The sequence below is a fragment of the Bos grunniens genome, chromosome 25 (assembly GCF_055505025.1).
Source record: "Bos grunniens cultivar Pamir isolate PY7600 chromosome 25, Bosgru_T2T1.0, whole genome shotgun sequence".
Classification (NCBI taxonomy): Eukaryota; Metazoa; Chordata; class Mammalia; order Artiodactyla; family Bovidae; genus Bos; species Bos grunniens.
This window is the reverse complement of record NC_141189.1, coordinates 39,145,319-39,166,729: the sequence shown is the minus strand read 5'-3', so window position 1 is coordinate 39,166,729 and position 21,411 is coordinate 39,145,319. Positions and strand designations below refer to the sequence as shown.

General features: G+C 56.6%; 1 protein-coding gene across 17 annotated transcripts in view; it reads left to right on the top strand.

Annotated features, from left to right (window-relative positions):
* MGRN1 (mahogunin ring finger 1) overlaps positions 1-13,312 on the top strand; it is a 41,640-nt gene extending 28,328 nt beyond the window's left edge. For 2 of the 17 annotated variants that reach the window (XM_086375961.1, XM_086375968.1), the window contains 11 exons: positions 634-702; positions 1,274-1,433; positions 3,119-3,228; positions 4,777-4,806; positions 5,285-5,350; positions 6,736-6,974; positions 7,454-7,553; positions 7,699-7,744; positions 8,989-9,087; positions 10,504-10,548; positions 11,808-13,312. In XM_086375961.1, coding sequence (XP_086232087.1) covers positions 634-702; positions 1,274-1,433; positions 3,119-3,228; positions 4,777-4,806; positions 5,285-5,350; positions 6,736-6,974; positions 7,454-7,553; positions 7,699-7,744; positions 8,989-9,087; positions 10,504-10,544 — 960 coding nt within the window. In that variant the 3' untranslated portion in view covers positions 10,545-10,548; positions 11,808-13,312. Of the gene's footprint in view, positions 1-633; positions 703-1,273; positions 1,434-3,118; positions 3,229-4,776; positions 4,807-5,284; positions 5,528-6,735; positions 6,975-7,453; positions 7,554-7,698; positions 7,745-8,988; positions 9,088-10,503; positions 10,549-11,807 lie in introns of all 17 variants that reach the window. The other 15 variants (XM_086375963.1, XM_086375969.1, XM_086375957.1 and 12 more) reach the window with 11 other exon arrangements.
* Positions 13,313-21,411: the final 8,099 nt, after the last annotated feature.

Sequence of the window (21,411 nt, the reverse complement as noted above, 5' to 3'; positions counted from 1 at the left end):
ATCAGGTTGTCCTCGTGTGCCGCTGCTCAGGCATGTCAGCCACGGCCCGGGCTGGCGGTGGTCAGTTTTTTAAGAGAGGGCTCGCGAGAACCCTGGGAGGGCCAACGCCTGGAGGTGGCTGGAGGGCAGGAGACCCCAGTGGTGGTCCAGGCACGGGTTTCAGGAGAGCTGACTGGCACACCATGGCTCTCAGGAGGGTCTTGGTTGTCCGTATGGTGGGAAATGCAGCAACTCAGGGCACTTTGAAACGTAGTCAGCTCGAGGCCTGACTCTGGTCCGTCTTGGAGCCGGGAGGGTGACAGGAGGGTCTGGAGTCGTTTTCCTGTGGGGTTGGGCCTGATAAGGTGAGCAGAAGGTGTGGTCACCAGCCCCAGTAGAGCTTGGCTCCATGCCCTCTGGGCTGGGCAGGGCCTGGCGAGCCCAGTGTCCATGCTTCCCGTGGGCACCTCGCCCTGCCCGTCTCCAGCAGTATCTGCTCCCTGCTGGGAGGGGGGAGGGGGGCGGGGCTGGACAGAGTAGACGCCCAGGCCTGCCCCCAGGACCCGAGCCCGGCCTCTGGGAGGGGGTGTCGGGCCGGGGGTTGCAGAGGAGCCCTTGTGGGGGCAAGTGCCCAGAGGCCGCTCTGCCCTGCAGGTGGACCGGGTTAGCTACTTGCTGCAGGAGATCTATGGCATCGAGAACAAGAACAACCAGGAGACCAAGGTGCGTGCTCGCGACCCCTTAGGTGGGCCAGGCCACGTGCCCTCCGCGCTCCGCTGGCTGCTAGGAGGTGGTGACCTGCCTGGCTCCCCCATCCTGGCCAGGGCCCTGACGTGCCTTCCCCTGGAGGCCCCAGGACCCCAGGCTCCATCACTTTTCCTTCATTCTTGAGTCATCAGAGTCTGTGGGACGTTTTGTCCTTTTTCCAGCAAATGTGCTGCCTCCTTCCCATCACTGGGCTCTGGCTGTCAGGGCAGCCTGGGACGCCGGGCCTGCTCCTGCCCCCAGACCTTGCCCAGGTGGCCCTGGCCTTTCCCCCCTACAGCAGTGGCTCAGCTTGCGGTGCGACATCCGTGAGGGGAGCCTGGTGGCCCACAGAGCCCGGGTGTGGGGGCACAGACCCCCTTAATTGTGGGAAACAGGAGACCTGAGTCCTCTCGATTTGGGGGGTGGATGGGGGGGCACCCTGCTCCTCGGTGACCTTCCTCTTCCCCCAGGGGCTTCCCTTGGCCCCCACAGCCCCTGACCTCTGGCCTCAGGAGCCACTGACCCTGGGTGCCTCGTGTCCCCGCAGCCCTCGGACGAGGAGAACAGCGACAACAGCAACGAGTGCGTGGTGTGCCTGTCTGACCTGCGGGACACGCTGATCCTGCCCTGCCGCCACCTCTGCCTCTGCAACTCCTGTGCAGACACGCTGCGCTACCAGGCCAGCAACTGCCCCATCTGCCGGCTGCGTGAGTGGGGCGGGTGGTGGAGGGGGGCACAGGCAGGGCCCCTGCGGTCATGGCCGGCACCTCCAGGGAGGTCGGACCCGGTCTAGGAGGGACTGGCGGCCGGTGTGTGCAGGGAGCTGCCCAGACACGATCAGCGACTCAGCTTCTCAAGGAGTATGTGGGACAGACTCGGAGCAGTTCGGTTCAGTTCAGCCGCTCAGTCGTGTCAGACTCTTTGCGACCCCATGGACCGCAGCACGCCAGGCCTCCATCACCAACTCCTGGAGCTTATTCAAACTCATGTCCATCGAGTTGGTGATGGCATCCAACCATCTCATCCTCTGTCGTCCTTTCTTCTGCCGTCAATCTTTCCCAGCGTCAGGGTCTTTTCAAATGATAAGACACGACAATAAAGTGGAAAGTGTGCTGAGTGTAAACTATCACGGAGTTTAGTTTGGTTTCCTGGAGCATCTGGAGGAAGTTGTAATATCAGGCTGAATTCTGAGTAAAACATCCATCCTCCAGCAGAGAAGGAACGTCCTCAGCGGGTGTGTCCTGCTGGTGTCTCTGGGGTCCTGGCCCGGTCCTGGTGGGTGCTGGGTGTGGGCAGCGAGGGCGCCCTCATGTGGCCACTGCAGGACATTCTGAATAAATAAAGGATGGCTTTTTTTTTTTTTTTCCAGTCATAGGGGGCTGTCAGGTGCATTGTTGCTTTCAGAAGCAATGCATCGATAGATTTGAAATTCGGGTTGTAAAAGCATGTTTTTGTTGCTGTGTTTAGTTCTTTGGTCAGTGACTGTTCACTGGAAAGCTCTCTTGATGGATAGTTTACAGCTACGTTAAAATCATGCTCCAGAGCAGTTAATCAATATTCATGGCCTTGGAAAGCCCTGGCAGAGAAAAAGAAAGTGTGAGTTACAAATAGCAAAGCTCAGGGAGTTCCCTGGTAGCCTAGTGGTTAGAGCTCCAGGCTTTCACTGCTGTGACCCAGGTTTAATCCCTGGTGGGGACTGAGATCCTACAAGCTGGTCCCCTGAAGCCTAGTAAAAACCCCAAAAAGTCCAGGTTTTGTTTTTTTTTTTAATGCAAATTGGTCTTTGTAACTAAGTGCTCTTTGCCCTATGAATAGCATATTCAAAAACCTAACTTACATTCAGTAAGTATCAATAACATGTCATTTTCCTTTGTTTCCCGATTGGATTTACTTCTGTTTTTAGTGAATTGCATTCCAGCTTAAAGGCGTTCAGCTTGTATATACAGTCAAAGGAGACCAAGGCAGGGCATTTTGAAGGCTTTTGTTGTGATTAAATCATTTGTTTCGTTTTCAATAACAAGTGTTATTTCATGACTACCGTACTTTTCACAAAACAAATTCTTCATCCACCTGAAAACTAAAATAGAATGGTGGTCATCTGTTTCATCGGCTGTATTGGACTGACTGAAACTCCTCGTGTCTGAGAATCATGGTCCTTAGGAATTCATTCTTATATTCGATTCCAAGAAGGTGGCATGTTTCCCTGGAGCCTCTGGCTTTCTACGGGGAGGAATCAACTTATATTCTTTCCCTTCTTTTTTTTTTCTCCTTTAACCTTAACCGGGGCCTCTTCTGGGATCACTGCGGGGTGGGTGGTCGTCAGGGTCAGCGAAACTCAGGAGGGTCTCAGGGTGCCGCCCCCACCTAACCTGAACCCATCCCTTCCCCGCAGCGTTCCGGGCTCTTCTGCAGATCCGGGCGGTGCGCAAGAAGCCGGGGGCCCTGTCCCCCATCTCCTTCAGCCCCGTTTTGGCCCAGAGCATGGACCACGACGAGCATTCTGTGAGTGCTTCTTCCTTTCTGTGTCAGAGCTGGAGTGGGCAGGGGTGGGGCCTGGGAGAAGCCCCGCCCACTGTAAGGCCCCGCCCTCACATTCTGACAGCGAGGACAGTGGGCCTGGTGGGTCAGCAGGGGACTGCCCAGGCTCTGCCCTTAGGGCTGTGCCCTGCGAGCTTTCGGGGCCCCTGGCTCACCTGCCTGGTCCCAGGGGGCAGCTGTGAGGCCGAGTCGGGGGGTTGGCCCCGGCCCTGGCCCCGTGAGCACTGGCTGCCCCGAGGACATTGCTTCTTCCAATAGCAAGGTTCTGAGATGCAGGTGATCTTTGGCTGAGCCTGAGTCATGGTGTCGGTCACCTCTGTTCCATCACACCAGACAGCCAGGGGCATTGTGTGCTCTTAGGAAGAGAATTCTCCTCCGAAGGGCGGCAGTGGCGTGTCCTCGCCTGCTCCCTGCCCTCCCAGCCCCTGCCCAGGCACACAGGAGGGCACCTGCAGCCGTCCGCTGGACCTGCTCCCGAGGAACCGTGGGTCAGACCTTGCTGCAGCGGACGAGGGGAGTTAGATCAGGCTTCAGGGACCTCGAGAGAAGGGGAGGGAGACAGACACAAACACAGACATAGGCGGATGGGGATGAAGGTTGACAGGGTGGTCCTGAGAGAGGGCAGGAGGAGAAGCAGAAGGAATGTGGAGAGACGGGGCAGGGGTTCGGGGGTCGCCGAGGTGGGCAAAGGGGCAGAAGATGCAGGATGGACGTGGGGCAGGCCCGGCTCTCGGGTCCCCGCTGGCTTCGAGCGTTGTCGGCCTGTGAGCTTGTTTTCTTGGCTCTCGATTCAGTTGTTTGGATCCTGTGATTCTCAGAGGCCCTGCCAATGCTCTAAAAGGGAGATGAGCCAACACTGCCCGGCCTGGCATCCCCACAGACGGTGCCTGCCCTGAGCCAGCAGGTGTGATGAGTTCTGCCCCAGTGTTTGAGAACTGGGCCAGTGTTTAAGTCTGAGAATCCTCCTGGAGACTCAGCTTTCTAGCTTCTCTTTCAGTATCTGAAGGTGCTGTGTGCCCCTGGACGAGGGGCAAGGATGCCCCTTGTGGGGGGTACCCATCTCCCCACTTCTCCCTGGCCAGCCACACTGTTTATCCTGCGAGGCCTGTGGGCACCAGGGCTTCTAGCTCTGAAACCAGGCTCTCGGTCATTTACCGGTGGACTTTATTTCAGAGCAGTGAGCACTTTCTCCAGCACTGCCCATGTTTCTGGTGGAGAGAACTGTGCTGGGGTTCCCACCCCGAGGCAGGAGTCTGGCTGCTCCACGGAGGGTGGGCTCGGGCAGTGGGTTCTTACTGCCGCCGCTCCCGGTTTCTGCCCTGGTGTCCGAGGGTCAGGTGGGACCCTCCCGTGTTTGTCCCTCTCATCCAGAGGGCTGAGGCGCCTCCCACAGTGCAGGGCAGCCCGGGGCACGGATGGTTAACGTCGCACGCTCCCGAGGGCCAGCACCGCCCTCTCTGGAGGTTATGATCCCAAGTAAGTGGCCCTCCTTCTCCACCACGTTCCCTGCAGGAGCGGTTTCCACGAAGCACCAGAGCCCACGTGAGCCATTTTCTGCGGTGAATCTTAAGATCAGCACCGAATGGGAGCGATCAGGGGCTTTAACTCCATCTTTAGGAGTCAGGCTTGGCAATGAGTCGACCAGGCTGTGTTGGGGCCTCCAGGTCCCTTCTCTGTGCCCAGCTGGGCCCCTTCGTGGGGCGTGCTTGGCCACTGTCATGCCCGACCCAGCCAGGACCTACTGCTCAGCTAGGGGTGGGGGGTAGCCCAGACCAGGAGTGGCCGCAAGGGACAGGGACCGGCTCCTCCAGTGCCAATAGGATGCAGAGGCCCAGCCTACCCAGGCCCCGAGGTAGAACCTGTGCTCAGCCAGCTCCCCGCGGCTCAGAGGCTGGTAGAGTTTGCAAAGCGCTGGCTCCCGGCCTGCCCGGAGGCCAGAAGGCCAGGGAGACCCCGTCCAGCCCGCTCGGCGCCGCACGGGGGGTGGCAGCGGTAAAACCTATGATTTTTATCTTGACAGTGTCCCTTTAAAAAATCAAAGTCGCACCCCGCCTCACTGGCCAGCAAGAAACCTAAAGGGGAAACAGTAAGTGTGTCTGGCCCCGTGGCTTCGTCTCTGCCCCGTGCCCCGATGACTGCAGTGACGGGCATGCACTTTCACCCAGGCCAGTGTGTCCAGTTCCTTTAACCTGTCAGACCCACTCTCCCCAGTCCCGGCGTGCCCGCCCAGGAAGGGAGTTTTGTGGAACAAGCAGAACACAAGGTCTGTCGGCACGAAGCCCCGGCACCCCTCTCGCCAGCTCTGCTTCCTCCCGAGTGTCCTGTTTCCCTTTTTTTTCTTGCTGGCAGTGGAATGACGTCGGAGGTGGAATTAAGGCTGCCGCTCTTGTTGCAAACGTCCCTCACGCTTGCTCACCCTGCACCCCTGCCCTGCGGGCCGACACTCGTATTTCTCTCGTTTTCCCTGCATCTCGGGGTGGGGGCAGGCAGGGGCCAGCTAGTGAGTAGCTGCCGGGCCGGGCCTCTGCCTGGACCCCCCTTGGTAAAAGGCAGAGAGTCAGGGTCCCCAAGGGTCAGCTTAGACACAGAGATTTCCTTTTCTTCCCCCTGTTCCGAGGGGTGAGGGAGATCAGAGTAATAACATGAACCTGCAGGCGGCCTGGGAGCAGATACAGGCGCCATGGTCCCAGGTGGCCCAGAGGTACCCGCTGAGGACAGGAAGCCCCAGCTGGCTCCTCTGCCCGCCCGGCCCCCAGGGTCACCCTGTCACCTCCTGCAGGCCAGCGGGGCAGGCAGGGCTTCCGAGGAGAGCACGCTGCCCTTCACCTCGCTCACAAGCTGATGGCAGGTGGCCGTCCCACCCACGGCCCTGGCGACCCAGCTAACTCCCTTGGTGCCTGGCCTCCCGCTCCCTTCGCCTTTAGCCCTGAACTTAGCCCGTTGGTTGGATCCTCCCAGCGTGGGCTACCAGTCCTGGGCCCATTAGACCCCGGGAGCCCGTGTCGGCCCAGCAGTGCTTGCGCAGCCCCAGAGGGTCTCCAGGCCCGACCCCTGTGTCGGGCGGGTCCTCTTGGCCTGGACCGCGTGCTCCCAGCGGCTTCTCCCATGGCTTTGCTGCCCTCCTGCTCCGGCCCTTCCTCTTACTAACCGCGCCCCCCACTCTCTGCGCCCACCGGGCAGGAGCAGAAAGCCAGGCAGGGGCTGGCTGAGGCCGGGGTGGGCGGCCTTCTGGACGCCTTCTCTGCCTCCATCCTGGGTGCCACACGGACACTTGGATGTCCAGGGCCGCGGCTGATGGCCGAGGCCTCCCTGGGCAGGGGTGCCCCCCGAGGGTGGGGGATGAGACCCTGGAAGGTGGAGTGGACAGGGGACGGTCAGAGAGCAGGCTCTGGGGAGCAGACCGTCTCGGGGGCGCCATGGGCAGTGGGCGGGCGCCTGGCCGGCTGGCCCCTCACGCCCCTCCCTCCGCAGAGCGCTGACAGCATCCCGCCCGGCTACGAGCCCATCTCCTTGCTTGAGGCACTCAACGGCCTTCGGGCGGTGCCCCCGGCCGTCCCCCCAGCCGTCCCCACGGCTCCCCTCTATGAGGAGATCACATACTCGGGCGTCTCAGATGGCCTGTCGCAGGCCAGCTGTCCACTTGCCGGGATCGATCGGATGGTGGAAAGCAGCCTGCAGAAGGGCAAGCCCCGGAACAAGTCCCCCGACAGGTGAGCCCGGCGCCGGCAGCCCCCTGTGGTGGCGTGCGGCCCTGCCAGCTGCACCTCCCCCACCCCGCCTGCCCCCCATGAGCCGGGGGCCACATGCCCGGGATCTGGCCACGGGTCAGTCATGGGTCCTCCAGGCCGCCCTTGGAGGTGCTGCTGGGCTCAGTTTTTCTCAGATGCTCACGGGTTTTCTAGAACAGTAGAAAAGAGGCACAGGTTCTATAGAACTCCCACGGCCTCGCCGCCTTCTGCGTGTTAGAGTGGCTCCAAAGATGGGGAGGCCCCGGGCTTGTCCTCTTGCCGCCTGCGCTCCCCCCAGGCTTTGCCACTGTGGCTCCCTTCCCTTCTGTAAGGGCCCTGGGGGCCTCCTGCACACACTCCTTGGCCTGGTGCACCTGTGCTGGCCCTTCCCCGGGTTTTGGGGCCCCTGGGGCTGGCTTGGTTGAGCTCACCCACCTGTCCTCTGCCTGCTCTGTCCCCAGCACCCTCCGGTCCCCGTCGTCCCCCATCCACGAGGAGGATGACTCAGAGGCTCTGCCCGCGCCGGGTGGGGCGGGGCTGGCGCTGAGCAGCTCCCCCGAGGTGAGGCCCCTCCCTGTCCATCTGTCCCCGCCTCCTGCCTTTTGGCCTCCCAGCCCCCACTGCTCGTGGGTGAAGGCCGTGGGGGCCCCCGTGTCCAGGGCCCAGATGTCAGCACCAGGGTCCAAGCACGTCTCTTGTGTCCTAGAGCTTCATGACGGAGACAGTGGATGAGACTTCGTCGCTGAAGCAAGGTGAGTGCTCCCGGGCCTGAGCCCTGCTGTGCTCCGCCCCTGCTCCTCTGAGGGTTCTCTGAGCTGTGCTGGCCAACCACACACCGCAGTTCCTGCACGTCTCCCGGAGGACAGCCCTCGGCCGCCCGGTTTCCCTCCTTGCCTGTCCTTTAGTGGCAACAGCCGTTTGTTCTCTTCCCCCCTGGACGGTTCTGCTGTGGTTGGTGCCCCATGCTCTTGGCCTGGGGCTCTGCCTGTCCCACCGTGGCGGGGTCGCACCGGAGCCTCTGGGACTCGGGCCTGGTGTGGCCAACAGCCAGAGGGTGTGCACAGCTCAGCCAGCCCCTCCCCTGTGTGTCCCCCATGCGGGGGTCCTGGCACCCTTCCTGAGCAGAGGGTTTCGTTAGCACTCGGTGGCCCCTGGGGTCCAGTCCCGGCTACCGCTGCCAGGCACTGGCTCTGGGTAGGGCGGTGACCCACCAAGGCACGGTGGGGCCTCAAGGGAGGTGATGCGACGTGGAGGCGCCATCCCTCTGCCATCCCGGTGGCTCCTCCCCGCATCAGACAGGGAGACAGAGGCTCACCAGGCTTGGTGTCGGGGGAGGCCCAGGTGTGGTCAAGATCCCCAGAGCACCCTGCCGTCTCTGGTGTCATGAGCCCTCCCAGCTGCGTGGCCCCTGGCCTCGAGAGTCACGGGGTGACCACGGCCTGCAGGCCCCTGGGAGTGGTGCCAGGAAGGGGTGTCCCCCCGGGAGTCCAGTGCTGTCGCTCCCTGCTCACCGTGCAGGCAGGCCCCTCTGCCCCTCAGGCCTCGGCTTCACCCTCCGGTGGCGGCAGCTCCTTCCTGCCTGCACACTGCGCCAGGACCAGGGGCCTCCAGGTCCCTGTTTCGGGATGCAGGCCACTCTGAGGGCCCCAGAAGTGCAGGGCAGGTCCCAGCTGAGGTCTGACATGTGAAGAGGAGGATCCACTCCCCACGTGAACGCCCTGCTGTGGGCCTGGAGCTGTGTGCCCACCTGCCCGTTCTGGAAGATAGCAGACGTTCTTTTCAATATGGGCATGGGATGTCTTTCTAATAAAAACAAAACAGAGCCCCATGCTGGGAGGGGTGTGGGGGGCAGGAGAAAAGGAAAAAGGAAGAAAATATGATAGACCGTCTGCCTCGGTCCCAGGAGAACGGGGGAGTTGGGGTAGGGTCTGGGCTTGGGGGGATGGCTGGACCACCTCCTGCCCGCAGGCCCCCCACCTGCCTCCATCCCCTGCAGGGAGCCGCGTGCCATCCATCGAGAATGTCCTGCAGGATGGCAGCCCCGAGCCCTGTGGTCGCAGCCAGCCTGGCGCACCTGCCGACGTCTACCTGCCAGGTAAGGGCGGCACACCTGAGGTTCTGGAGTCGAGACGAGCAGCCTTGTTGGCCTCAGAGCCTGGTTCCTTCCTGGTGGCGGGGAAGGCCTTCCTCTCTGCCCCCACCTGCCCCGGGAGCCACACCACCTTGAGCTATGGCCGGGCACTGGGGGGCTGAGACGGGCTTCAGTGTGGAAGGGTCTCTTGTCCGTGGGCTTCTGGCTGAGCAGCAGAGCCTGTGCAAACAGAGGGGGCTTGGAGGTCGGGGTGCTGGTGTGAGGAAGCAGGGCAGCAGGTGGCTCACCGGCACACACAGGCCCCCCCAGAGGAACCCACAGGCAAAGCTCTGTTAGAGCAACTCGGGACTCCAGAGGACCTGGTGTTTCCTGAGGATGAAAACCTGGTTGGGTAGAGTGGGATGGAGGAGTCAGGAAAGGCTCCACTTCCTGGAGCCTTGAGCGAATCCTGATCCTGCCGACGGCCTCTTGCCCTGGCCCCTGGGTGCCACTGGGGGGCACCCCGAGCACACTTAGCCAGTGCAGGGCCACCGCCCCCACTTCTCACCCCTTGAGCGGCCCACAGAGCGTCCAGGCATCTGCAGGGCTGGCCCGGCCCATCAGTGGGCCCGGGACCTCTGGCGGTCGGGACCCCCAGCGTGTCTCAGTCCTCCTATGGATCTTGGCCAGCTGCGGGGTGGGGAGAGTGGCAGAGGCCACTGGCTGGCCCTGGTACTTGTTTGGACAGCGGGGTGGGCTTGGTTCTCAATGCCAGAGTGGAGCGGGGGCCACGCTGGGCTGTCTTGCACCCGCTTCCCCTCAGCTTGGTTGCCTGCTCCTGGGGGCGGGCCGGGGCCCTCAGGGACCCATCGCCTCTGTGACCGCCCACCCCCACGCCACGGCCTCTGTCCCCCAGGCTTCCTCCTTCAGCAGAGACCCTGAGCATCTCCCGCGCACTGTGTGGCTTTAAGAATGCGAGCCCCCACACGTTAGGGGTGCCTTCTTTTCAGCAATTGCACGGTGTCCTCTGGGTGGAGGGAGCGTGATTTAGTGGATCTTAGTGTAACCTGCCAGATGGGATAAAGGGGGGGCGGGCAAATCCGTAAAACGGAGAGACCCTTGATGCCCGGTGCCCCAGAAGCCCCGCGGGCTGGAGGCCCTTGCTGGGCCCCACCACACCCAGCCCCTCGTCCCTGCCGCCTGCCCGCGTCCTTCCCCGGCCTGGCGTCCTCTGCCTTAGCGCCAGGCCCGGGCACGCTCTCGGGAAAGGCGCTGGGCACCTCTCGTGCGTCAGCCTGTGTGTGTGTGTGTGGCGTTTGTTCCTATCACACCCTGCCCCCGCACGTGCACCTCAGTCAGCCGCCGGCGCCTCTGCCTGGAGCGTGCGGCCCCTCTGAGTGCCCTGCTAACCGAGCTTCCGTCTCTCTCCTCCTCTGGCAGCCCTGGGGCCCGGCTCCTGCTCCGCTGGTTTAGAGGAGTAAGCCGGTACGTGACGCCTTCGCACACGGGGCGGGGGGCTGCTTCCCCATATGGGGAAGTCTTCTCAGGGGCCCTGGATTCTGAATCCAGAGGCTTCCGAAGGCCACAGCAGGGGTGCTCCAGAGAGGTGGTCCTTCGGGAGGGGTCCAACCAGCCTTTGGAACCGAAGGACTTTCCCTCTGGACCGGGCGGCCCAGTCAGGCTCTTGTAGCCTCAAGGGTCCCAGAATCAGTGACTCAGCGCCAGCCAGGACCCCACTGTTGGCTGACAGCTAGCCTGTGCCCCACCTCTGGAACCTCCTGGAACACCAGCATGCTGTGGGGTCAGTCTCTGAGTGGTCCCCGGACAGCCCAAATGGACATCTTACTGAAAGCCATTCCGAGAGCACCCCCAAAGAGGGGGACGCACTGGGGGACCCCTGCCCCTCCTCCAGGCACCCTCAGCCTGCTGGGAAGTCTGGAGAGAAGGAACCTGGCGCCTTCGAGGGCCCAGGGTTTCTAGATGAATGTGGTGGGGTCCCGCCCCCGGCTGTCGGCCTTGGAGGACTTGGCCCCCGTCCCGGTCAGCCGTGCTGCCCGACCGCGGGGTCTGCCACCAGCAACGTTCCTCCCACAGACCTCTCCTGTCTTCCTTGGTCGCTTTTTGTGACAACGCTTAGCTTCAACTGAAATGGCACCTGCCACTTTTATGACGTTGGCCCCAGCCTCGCCCTTGGAAGATAGTGTTGCCACTTGGGTAAAACTTCCGGAAGTGGGAAACGGCTCAGACCCGGCTGTGGAGGACCGTGCTTGTCTTCTGGGCTGCACGGCAGAGCTGGCTTCCCGAGTGCAGCCTCAGCTCCTAAGAAGACAGGCCCCTCGCTGGGCCCCCCAGGGTTGTTGCTGGCCCCAGGGGCACCTGGGTTTGCCCCTGAAGCTGCCTGGGGCCTACATGGTGTGGCGCCCCAGGGCACCGGTGCCCCGGGGTGGCCTGAACACAGGGGTAGTTCATAGCACCCTGGGGGTGCCTCCCGGGGTGTCCCGGGCCCCGCTGCGTGTGCCCCTCTGCCGGGGGTGCCGAGTTCCAGCTGAACCCAGTGGTGACGGGACAGTGGCCCGGCAGAAGCAGAAAGCTCAGTGCAGGCGTGGGCAGGGGACAGTGGCGGGCACCCCTCGGCTGGCCGGGGTCGCCGGGTCCGCCATGTGCCCCGCTGCGGACATGCTAGGCGGCTGTGGGAGCCCAGAGCCCGCGGGCCGCCCGCTGACCCTCGCTCTCTGGCCCCGCAGGATGGTCCACCTCCATGGAGACTCCCCGCAGCCTCCACATCGCTGGGCACCCCCGGCTCCCACTTGGCGGCCCCAGCCCCGACCCCAGGGCTGCTGAGCTGACCCCGCTCTGAGAGCCTGGCCCAGCTGGCAGCACGGAGCCCCCACCTCCGCCAAGATCCCAGCGCGACCCTGGACCCTCCAGTCTGCACAGCGGTGTGGTCTCCGGCTCCAAGGGGCCGTGTGACCCTCCATCCGAGAGGACAGCTGGCCGTTGCCTCCGCCCACTCCCCTTTTCTACGGTCAACGTGTTTGCTGATGGTACACGATGAAGGACGGCAGCTTTCTGCCCGGGGCGCCGAGCTCTGGGGAGCCCCCCACACGCCCCGGGAGGCTGGTTGCCCACGAGAAGCCTGGATGGGCCTCCACAGCCCCCAAGCCTGTGGGGCCCGTTGGCACCAGTGAATGCAACAAAGCGGAGAATTCAGTGGTGGACCAAGTGCAGCCTCGACAGGAAACGATGCAGGACTCTGGGAGGGCAGGAAGCGGGGTCTGAGTCTCAGCCAATGAAGGAAGCAGTGCCTGTCCCCCACTGTGCGTGTGGCCTCCCCCTCCCCACTGGCCTTGGGGGGCACCTCCCTCAGCTCGGCCGGCTGGGCAGCCATTCCTCCCGCAGGCCCAGCCACTGGCAGTGGTTCTGTCTGGGCCCTTCTCTGAGCCTGGCACCTTCTCAGAGGCAGCCTCACCCACCTTACCAGACCCTCCAGGCGGGGTTCCACTTGCCGGTGGCACTGCTGTCCCCGGGGGGTGTGATAGGCCTCTGGGCCCCTCTGCCCTCTTTGCCATGTAGACGTGACTTATCATCCCTCCTTGATTCCTTCATTTTGGGGTTCCTGTGGTGGCACCTGCCTGGGGGTTGTGGGTCCCATCTGAGGTGACCTCATCTTTTAAAGATACATTTTCTGGGCAGCAGAAAGGCCGAGGGGGCGCTTGGCCTTGGTGCCCCGGACCAGCAGCCCGTGCAGGGTCTTGAGCCTGGCGGGTGGGTCTCAGCACCCAAGAGCTAGCCCTTGGCCAGCGAGAGAGGGCCCGGCTCCCTGCGGAGCTGCCCCAGGGAGCACGGTCCCGGGGCAGCTGGCAGCCCCGCCCCGGGGCACTCAGGGTGGACGCCATTTCTCTCCGGTCAAGCCTGTGAGCAGAGGCCACGGCCAGGGCAGCCTGCCCCAGCCCCTTGGCTCCCTGCGTGCCCTCCCCTCTCAGCCACCATGTGCTTCTGGGTGCACACGTGGCGATGCACACACACGCACACCTGCACACACAGGCGGGGAGGCCGTGTCCTGCTGCTCACTCCTCTCGTGGTCAGCACCCCAACATCTCACCATCTGTGTTGGTGTCAGTGATTCTGCAGGACAGGGTGCAGACTGGCCTGTCTTGGACTCACATGTGCTATCATTTGACGTACTCTGATTGGCTAGTTTTTGTTCGTTTTTACTGTATATTTATAGTAATAAAACCACGCAGCAGTATCCTGTCCACTCCCTCCGTACCCAGCTCTGCCAGGCTCGGGTTCCCTCCTGGGAGGCCGGGTGGTGTGGGAGCCTGCTCATGGCTGCAGCCCCGGTTCCCTTGTGTCTAAGATGCCAGCAACTTCCAGCTTCCAGGAGGCTGTGAAGACAGCTGCTGTTCCTCTTCCAGCCGTCACCGTGCTGACTGTGGGCCTGGAACAAAGAGGGGAGGGACCCTCGGACCTCGGCCCTGCCTCCTGAGAGGCTGGTGAAGCCCCAGGCCCCCAGGTGTGCCAATGACATCACCGTACCCATCGCCAGTTCATTCCGCTACCGTGAACCAAGTGCCTGCTGTGCCAGCAGAGGGCGAAACGGGCAAGGCCCCCCAGGAGCCTGCCTTCTGTCAGCGAGACGCCACACAAGTCATCCAAGTCTTTCCCAGGTCTGGGGACCGTTAGGAAGCGAGTTGGCAGGTCATGAGACGGAGCGGGTCTAACCGTGATTGGGGAGGGCTTCACCGAGGAGACATTCCAGCTGAGCCCTGAAGGCTGCCCCCCGGCGGATGGCCCATCAGGGACACAGGCCTGGAAAGTGGGCCTGGCGTGTCTGCTTTGAGTGGCCAAAGCATCAGAGTTGGGGGTGTGGGGTGCAGTTTCAGTCTAGGAGCGATCAGAGGCTTCTTGGCAAGGGAGCAGGTTTCTCCAGCCGTCCTGTGGGGAGCAAGTTAAGAGGGGCAGATTTGGCTGCCAGGATGCTGGCACCCAACCGGAACCCCCTGCCTGGCCTCGGCTCCCCTGACTAGCAAACCTCCCAGTAGGGGAAGGCTGGGCCATGGCATACCCACCACCAGAACCACCTGTCAGGTGGGCCCTGGCTCCTCTGCACACGGTTCCGAGTGGTTCCCCTGGGCCCTCTGAGTCCGGCAGCCTGTCCCTGCTCCAGGCAAGGCTGCCACCCTCAGCTGTGCCTGGTCAGGTGTGATCGCAGTGTGGGAGGATGCTCAGTGTAACATGGGTTCCTGCGTGGGCTGCACTGATGCCCCTGCACACTGACCCCGGATGAACCTGCCTCCTTTGTTAACATGTGTGCAGCCTGGAGGCAGCGTCCTCTCTGAATTGGCCCCTCCCCTTGATGAGCTCTCCCTTCGAACCCGGTAAGCAGCCCCAGCCAGGCCCTGACCCTGGCAGAGGGCCTCGGTGGGGGAGAGCCTCTCTGTTGCTGTTCAGTCGCTGTCACGTCTGCTCTGTGCGGCCCCATGGACTGCAGTGCGCCAGGCCTCGAAGCCTCCCTGTTGGGTGCCCACCCCCGACATCTCCCGACGGAAGCCCACTGTGGACCCAATGCAAGTGAATTTCTGGTGGGTCCTGCCAACCCTCGCCTGCCCTCTGGCCCTCTCCTGCTCAGCCCTGCCCAGGGCTTGCCCTCACCGCACAGCTCTACCGAGCCTGTGCCACGGTGCGCCTGTTCTGAGTGCAGGCTGGGATGCAAATCGGTGTCCACCATGGGAGAAAAATGAAGCTGGGCCAGCTGGTGGAGTGCGTGGCCCCACAAGCTCCAGGGGAGCCCCACTGATGCTGCTGAGCCCTAGCGACCTCCTCTTCCAGTACTGACACCGGGTGAGCAACTCGGGCCCGCTTCCGCAGGTTTTCTGTCATGGACACTGGGTGGGAGATGGTGGGAGTCTAGGGTGGGACCCTGGCTCTCACTGACTGCCGGGTGCCCTCAGACAAACCCCCTTCATTGGAGCCCCAGGTCCCCCCTTAGATGGGGGAGACCCTGTTTCCTCGAACAGTACTTGGCATTGTGGTGTCTGACGTGGAAGGTACTTGGTGTGCTGGGCTTGTTGCAGGAAAAGGGGGACCCCTTCCAGGGCCCAAAAGTGGGCTCTTGTGTAACACTCGGAAATGAATTGTCTGAGGAGACACTCCTGCTGACAAAGCAAGAGACTTTACTGGGAAGGGGCGCCTGGGCGGAGAGCAGGGGGGTAAGGGAAGCCAGGAGAACTGCTCTGCCACGTGGCTCGCAGTCTCGGGTTTTATGGTGATGGGATTAGTTTCTGGGTTGTCTTTGGCCAATTGTTCTGACTCAGGGTCCTTGCTGGTGGCGCACATGTTGTTCAGCCAAGACGGATGCCTAAATTACCATCAGTTCAGTTCAGTTCAGTCGCTCAGTCGTGTCCGACTCTTTGTGACCCCATGAATCGCAGCACGCCAGGCCTCCCTGTTCATCACCAACTCCCAGAGTTCACTCAGACTCAAATCCATCGAGTCAGTGGTGCCATCCAGCCATCTCATCCTCTGTCGTCCCCTTCTCCTCCTGCCCCCAATCCCTCCCAGCATCAGAGTCTTTTCCAATGAGTCAGCTCTTTGCATGAGGTGGCCAAAGTACTGGAGTTTCAGTTTCAGCATCATTCCCTCCAAAGAAATCCCAGGGCTGATCTCCTTCAGAATGGACTGGTTGGATCTCCTTGCAGTCCAAGGGACTCTCAAGAGTCTTCTCCAACACCACAGTTCAAAAGAATCAATTCTTTGGTGCTCAGCCTTCTTCAGAGTCCAACTCTCACATCCATGCATGACCACTGGAAAAACCATAGCCTTGACTAGACGGATTTTTGTTGGCAAAGTAGTCTCTGCTTTTGATATGCTATCTAGGTTGGTCATAACTTTCCTTCCAAGGAGTAAGCGTCTTTTAATTTCATGGCTGCAGTCACCATCTGCCGTGATTCTGGGGCCCCAAAAAATAAAGTCTGCCACTGTTTCCCCATCTATTTCCCATGAAGTGATGGCACCAGATGCCATGATCTTCGTTTTCTGAATGTTGAGCTTTAAGCCAGCTTTTTCACTCTCCACTTTGACTTTCATCAAGAGGCTTTTTGGTTCCTCTTCACTTTCTGCCATAAGGAGGGTGACAATATACAGCCTTGATGTATTCCTTTTCCTATTTGGAACCAGTCTGTTGTTCCATGTCCAGTTCTAACTATTGCTTCCTGACCTGCATACAAATTTCTCAAGAGGCAGGTCAGGTGGTCTGGTATTCCCATCTCCTTCAGAATTTTCCACAGTTTATTGTGATCCACACAGTCAAAGGCTTTGGCATAGTCAATAAAGCAGAAATACATCTTTTTCTGGAACTCTCTGCTTTTTCTGTGATCCAGCGGATGTTGGCAATTTGATCTCTGGTTCCTCTGCTTTTTCTAAAACCAGCTTGAACATCAGGAAGTTCACAGTTCACGTATTGCTGAAGCCTGGCTTCGAGAATTTTGAGCATTACTTTACTAGCATGTGAGATGAGTGCAATTGTGCGGTAGTTTGAGCATTCTTTGGCATTGCCTCTCTTTGGGATTGGAATGAAAACTGACCTTTTCCAGTCCTGTGGCCACTGCTGAGTTTTCCAAATGTGCTGGCATATTGAGTGCAGCACTTTCACAGCATCATCTTTCAGATTTGAAATAGCTCAACTGGAATTCCATCACCTCCACTAGCTTTGTTTGTAGTGATACTTTCTAAGGCCCACTTGACTTCACATTCCAGGATGTCTGGCTGTAGGTGAGTGATCACACCATCGTGATTATCTTGGTCGTGAAGATCTTTTTTGTACAGTTCTTCTGTGTATTCTTGCCACCTCTTCTTAATATCTTCTGCTTCTGTGAGGTCCATACCATTTCTGTCCTTTATTAAGCCCTTCTTTGCATGAAATGTTCCCTTGGTATCTCTAATTTTCTTGAAAAGATCTCTAGTCTTTCCCATTCTGTTGTTTTCCTCTATTTCTTTGCAAATTGATCGCTGAGGAAGGCTTTCTTATCTCTTGTTGCTATTCTTTGGAACTTTGCATTCAGATGCTTATATCTTTCCTTTTCTCCTTTGCTTTTCGCTTCTCTTCTTTTCACAGCTATTTGTAAGGCCTCCCCAGACAGCCATTTTGCTTTTTTGCATTTCTTTTCCATGGGGATGGTCTTGATCCCTGTCTCCTGTACAATGTCATGAACCTCATTCCATAGTTCATCAGGCACTCTATCTATCAGATCTAGTCCCTTAAATCTATTTCTCACTTCCACTGTATAATCATAAGGGATTTGATTTAGGTCATACCTGAATGGTCTAGTGGTTTTCCCTACTTTCTTCAATTTAAGTCTGAATTTGGCAATAAGGCGTTCATGATCTGATCCACAGTCAGCTCCCGGTCTTGTTTTTGCTGACTGTATAGAGCTTCTCCATCTTTGGCTGCAAAGAACATAATCAATCTGATTTCAGTGTTGACCATCTGGTGATGTCCATGGGTGTTTGCTATGACCAGTGCATTTTCTTGGCAAAACTCTATTAGTCTTTGCCCTGCTTCATTCCGTATTCCAAGGCCAAATTTGCCTGTTACTCCAGGTGTTTCTTGACTTCCTACTTTTGCATTCCAGTCCCCTATAATGAAAAGGACATCTTTCTTGGGTGTTAGTTCTAAAAGGTCTTGTAGCCTGGTGTTATCTATATAAATCCATCCCATAATTGCAGATTTTTTTTCCTTCACTGAAACTTTGCTTGTTGCTCTAATTAAACAACAATAAACTCAGTATTTATGTAAAGCAACAGAATGGGAAAGACCAGAGATCTTTTCAAGAAAATTAGAGATACCAAGGGAATATTTCATGCAAAGATGGGCTCAATAAAGGACAGAAATGGTATGGACCTAACAGAAGCAGAAGATATTAAGAAGAGGTGGCAAGAATACACAGAACTGTACAAAAAAGATCTTCACGACCAAGATAATCACGATGGTGTGATCACTGACCTAGAGCCAGACATCCTAGAATGTGAAGTCCAGTGGGCCTTAGAAAGTGTCACTACGAACAAAGCTAGTGGAGGTGATGGAATTCCAGTTGAGCTATTTCAAATCCTGAAAGATGATGCTGTGAAAGTGCCGCACTCAATATGCCAGCACATTTGGAAAACTCGGCAGTGGCCACAGGACTGGAAAAGGTCAGTTTTCATTCCAATCCCAAAGAGAGGCAATGCCAAAGAATGCTCAAACTACCGCACAATTGCACTCATCTCACACGCTAGTAAAGTAGTGCTCAAAATTCTCCAAGCCAGGCTTCAGCAATATGTGAACCATGAACTTCCTGATGTTCAAGCTGGTTTTAGAAAAGGCAGAGGAACCAGAGATCAAATTGCCAACATCTGCTGGATCACGGAAAAAGCAAGAGAGTTCCAAAAAAAACATCTATTTCTGCTTTATTGACTATGCCAAAGCCTTTGACTGTGTGGATCACAATAAACTGTGGAAAATTCTGAAGGAGATGGGAATACCAGACCACCTGATCTGCCTCTTGAGAAATTTGTATGCAGGTCAGGAAGTAACAGGTAGAACTGGACATGGAACAACAGACTGGTTCCAAATAGGAAAAGGAGTACGTCAAGGCTGTATATTGTCACCCTGCTTATTTAATTTATATGCAGAGTACATCATGAGAAACGCTGGACTGGAAGAAACACAAGCTGGAATCAAGATTGCCGGGAGAAATAGCAATAACCTCAGATATGCAGATGACATCACCCTTATGGCAGAAAGTGAAGAGGAACTAAAAAGCCTCTTGATGAAAGTGAAAGTGGAGAGTGAAAAAGTTGGCTTAAAGCTCAACATTCAGAAAACAAAGATCATGGCATCCGATCCCATCACTTCATGGGAAATAGATGGGGAAACAGTGGAAACAGTGGCAGACTTTATTTTTAGGGGCTCCAAAATCACTGCAGATGGTGATTGCAGCCATGAAATTAAAAGATGCTTACTCCTTGGAAGGAAAGTTATGACCAACCTAGATAGCATATTCAAAAGCAGAGACATTACTTTGCCAACAAAGGTTCATCTAGTCAAGGCTATGGTTTTTCCAGTGGTCATGTGTGGATGTGAGAGTTGGACTGTGAGGAAGGCAGAGCGCCGAAGAATTGATGCTTTTGAACTGTGGTGTTGGAGAAGACTCTTGAGAGTCCCTTGGACTGCAAGGAGATCCAACCAGTCCATTCTGAAGGAGATCAGCCCTGGGATTTCTTTGGAAGGAATGATGGTAAAGCTGAAACTCCAGTACTTTGGCCACTTCATGCAAAGAGTTGACTCATTGGAAAAGACTCTGATGCTGGGAGGGATTGGGGAAGGAGGAGAAGGGGACGACGGAGGATGAGATGGCTGGATGGTGTCACTGACTTGATGGACGTGAGTCTGGGTGAACTCCGGGAGTTGGTGATGGACAGGGAGGCCTGGCGTGCTACGATTCATGGGGTCACAAAGAGTCGGACGCGACTGAACTGAACTGAACATAAACTCATGGCCAGGGTCACAGCAGGCATCATTAATTGGCCAGGTGAGGGGATCCTATCTAGTGATTATCAATAGTGACCTGGATCTGACTATAATTTTTCTTTTCTTTTAAAGTCAACCAATCTTTTCTCAGGGTCAACCAGTTAGCGCCTTGGAGTAGAGAAATTCACCAGGGTAACCCAGAACTAGACACAGGTAATTGGCCACAAACCCAACAACTGGATTGTTTCTAAAACTAGCATGGGATCAGGCCTATGATAGAAAAGCATTTGATTTATATGCAAAGGTCCGAGAAGTCAAGAAAACATTTTAAATGATCATACTAGTCAGGTCCAGCATCTTGGGCAAGCTGTCTTATCTCTGATGTCATCTTCTCGTCCTGGGTATTGCAGTTTCTCCTCTGTTTGAGCATCGTTTTAAGGTGACATCAAGTCAGCTGTCCTCTCTATAGACCAGTCCACTGTAGGGGCCTTTGAAAGTGGGAATTAGTCTGAGTCAATTTCCCTTCAATTTCACTGTGCATGAGCTAGTTAAGAGTACCTGATAAAAAGGTCCTTCCATCCAGGTTAGAGACAGTTCCTTAAACTATGTCCTTCTTCAGTCCTGGTTGCAGCTCATGAGACATCTGATCTTTATGCAAAGACAGATTACTGAGGTAAGTTTCAGAAACAAACTTAGGGTGTTCTTTAGGAATTCAATTAAATTTTACATTAATATCATATTACAGCAAAGAACTATCCAGGAAATGAGTCTTACTAGATACAGACCTCCATTAACAAACAGATTTAACATTTATCAAAACATCTTTTTCTCCCTAAAGTTACCCTCATTTTTATCAAATATAACCAAATTAAGGCTAGTTTGTTTGCAAAATAGTTATGCTCTCAAAAATTTGGCCTAACCTGGTTTACATAACCAATTGATCGTAGACTTTTTACTTTGCTGTTAAAGTCTCAGACTAAACTTTTAAAATAAAACCTTTCAGGACTGGGAAAGTCATGCCAAAAGCTTATTATAGATTTCACCTAACAAAAGTAGGTGAATTCTTCCGTTTTCAATGTCTTAAAAATTCCTTGAGATTTCTGTACCTGTTAGTGAGATAACTTCCGTAACTCATCTGATAAAGTTACTAGAAAGCAAGAGTGTCCAATCTCTGGAGGAGTTGGATAGAAAATATAATTGTTATTTGTTTGTAACATCTGATTTTACCAAATTCTTGTCATAATTAGTTTGAAGGGAAGGTTTTCCCTACTCCCCCAAAACACAGATTCAAACCTGTGATTTTTTCAGATAGAAACCATAAAAGTTAAATGCATATTCGCTGGTTCATTCAGTCCTTTTGTTAACTTTTGTGAAGTCATCAGGCTTCTCATTAGAATTCTAGGACGTATCAGAATGTTAGGAACTCCATATAATGTCTAGGATATCTATATTAGTAAAATTTACCATACATTATAACCTGCGAGGATTTATCACTCATTTGATAATATTTCCCATGTAATTTAACCAACCAAATAAACAAAATTCTTTTAATACCTCTATATGGGATGTTTCAGGGGTGCTCTGAAGTACCACAAAATTAACTAGAGATCAAAAGAACTTCAACAGAATTTGATTTAGGAAGTTTTGTCAAAAAAATCAATCAAAAGGGTTTAGAACATTTGGTCAGATTCAGTCAATGCTGATGGGTCTATCATTTAGCTTGCTGAGATGTCACAATAGGTGTATATACCAAGGCTCAAGAGCTAGTGAAAGTCGACTCCGTCATACTGGACCTAGTTGGCTCTAACCAGTTTTCCTATGTGTCATTCCTAACAAAA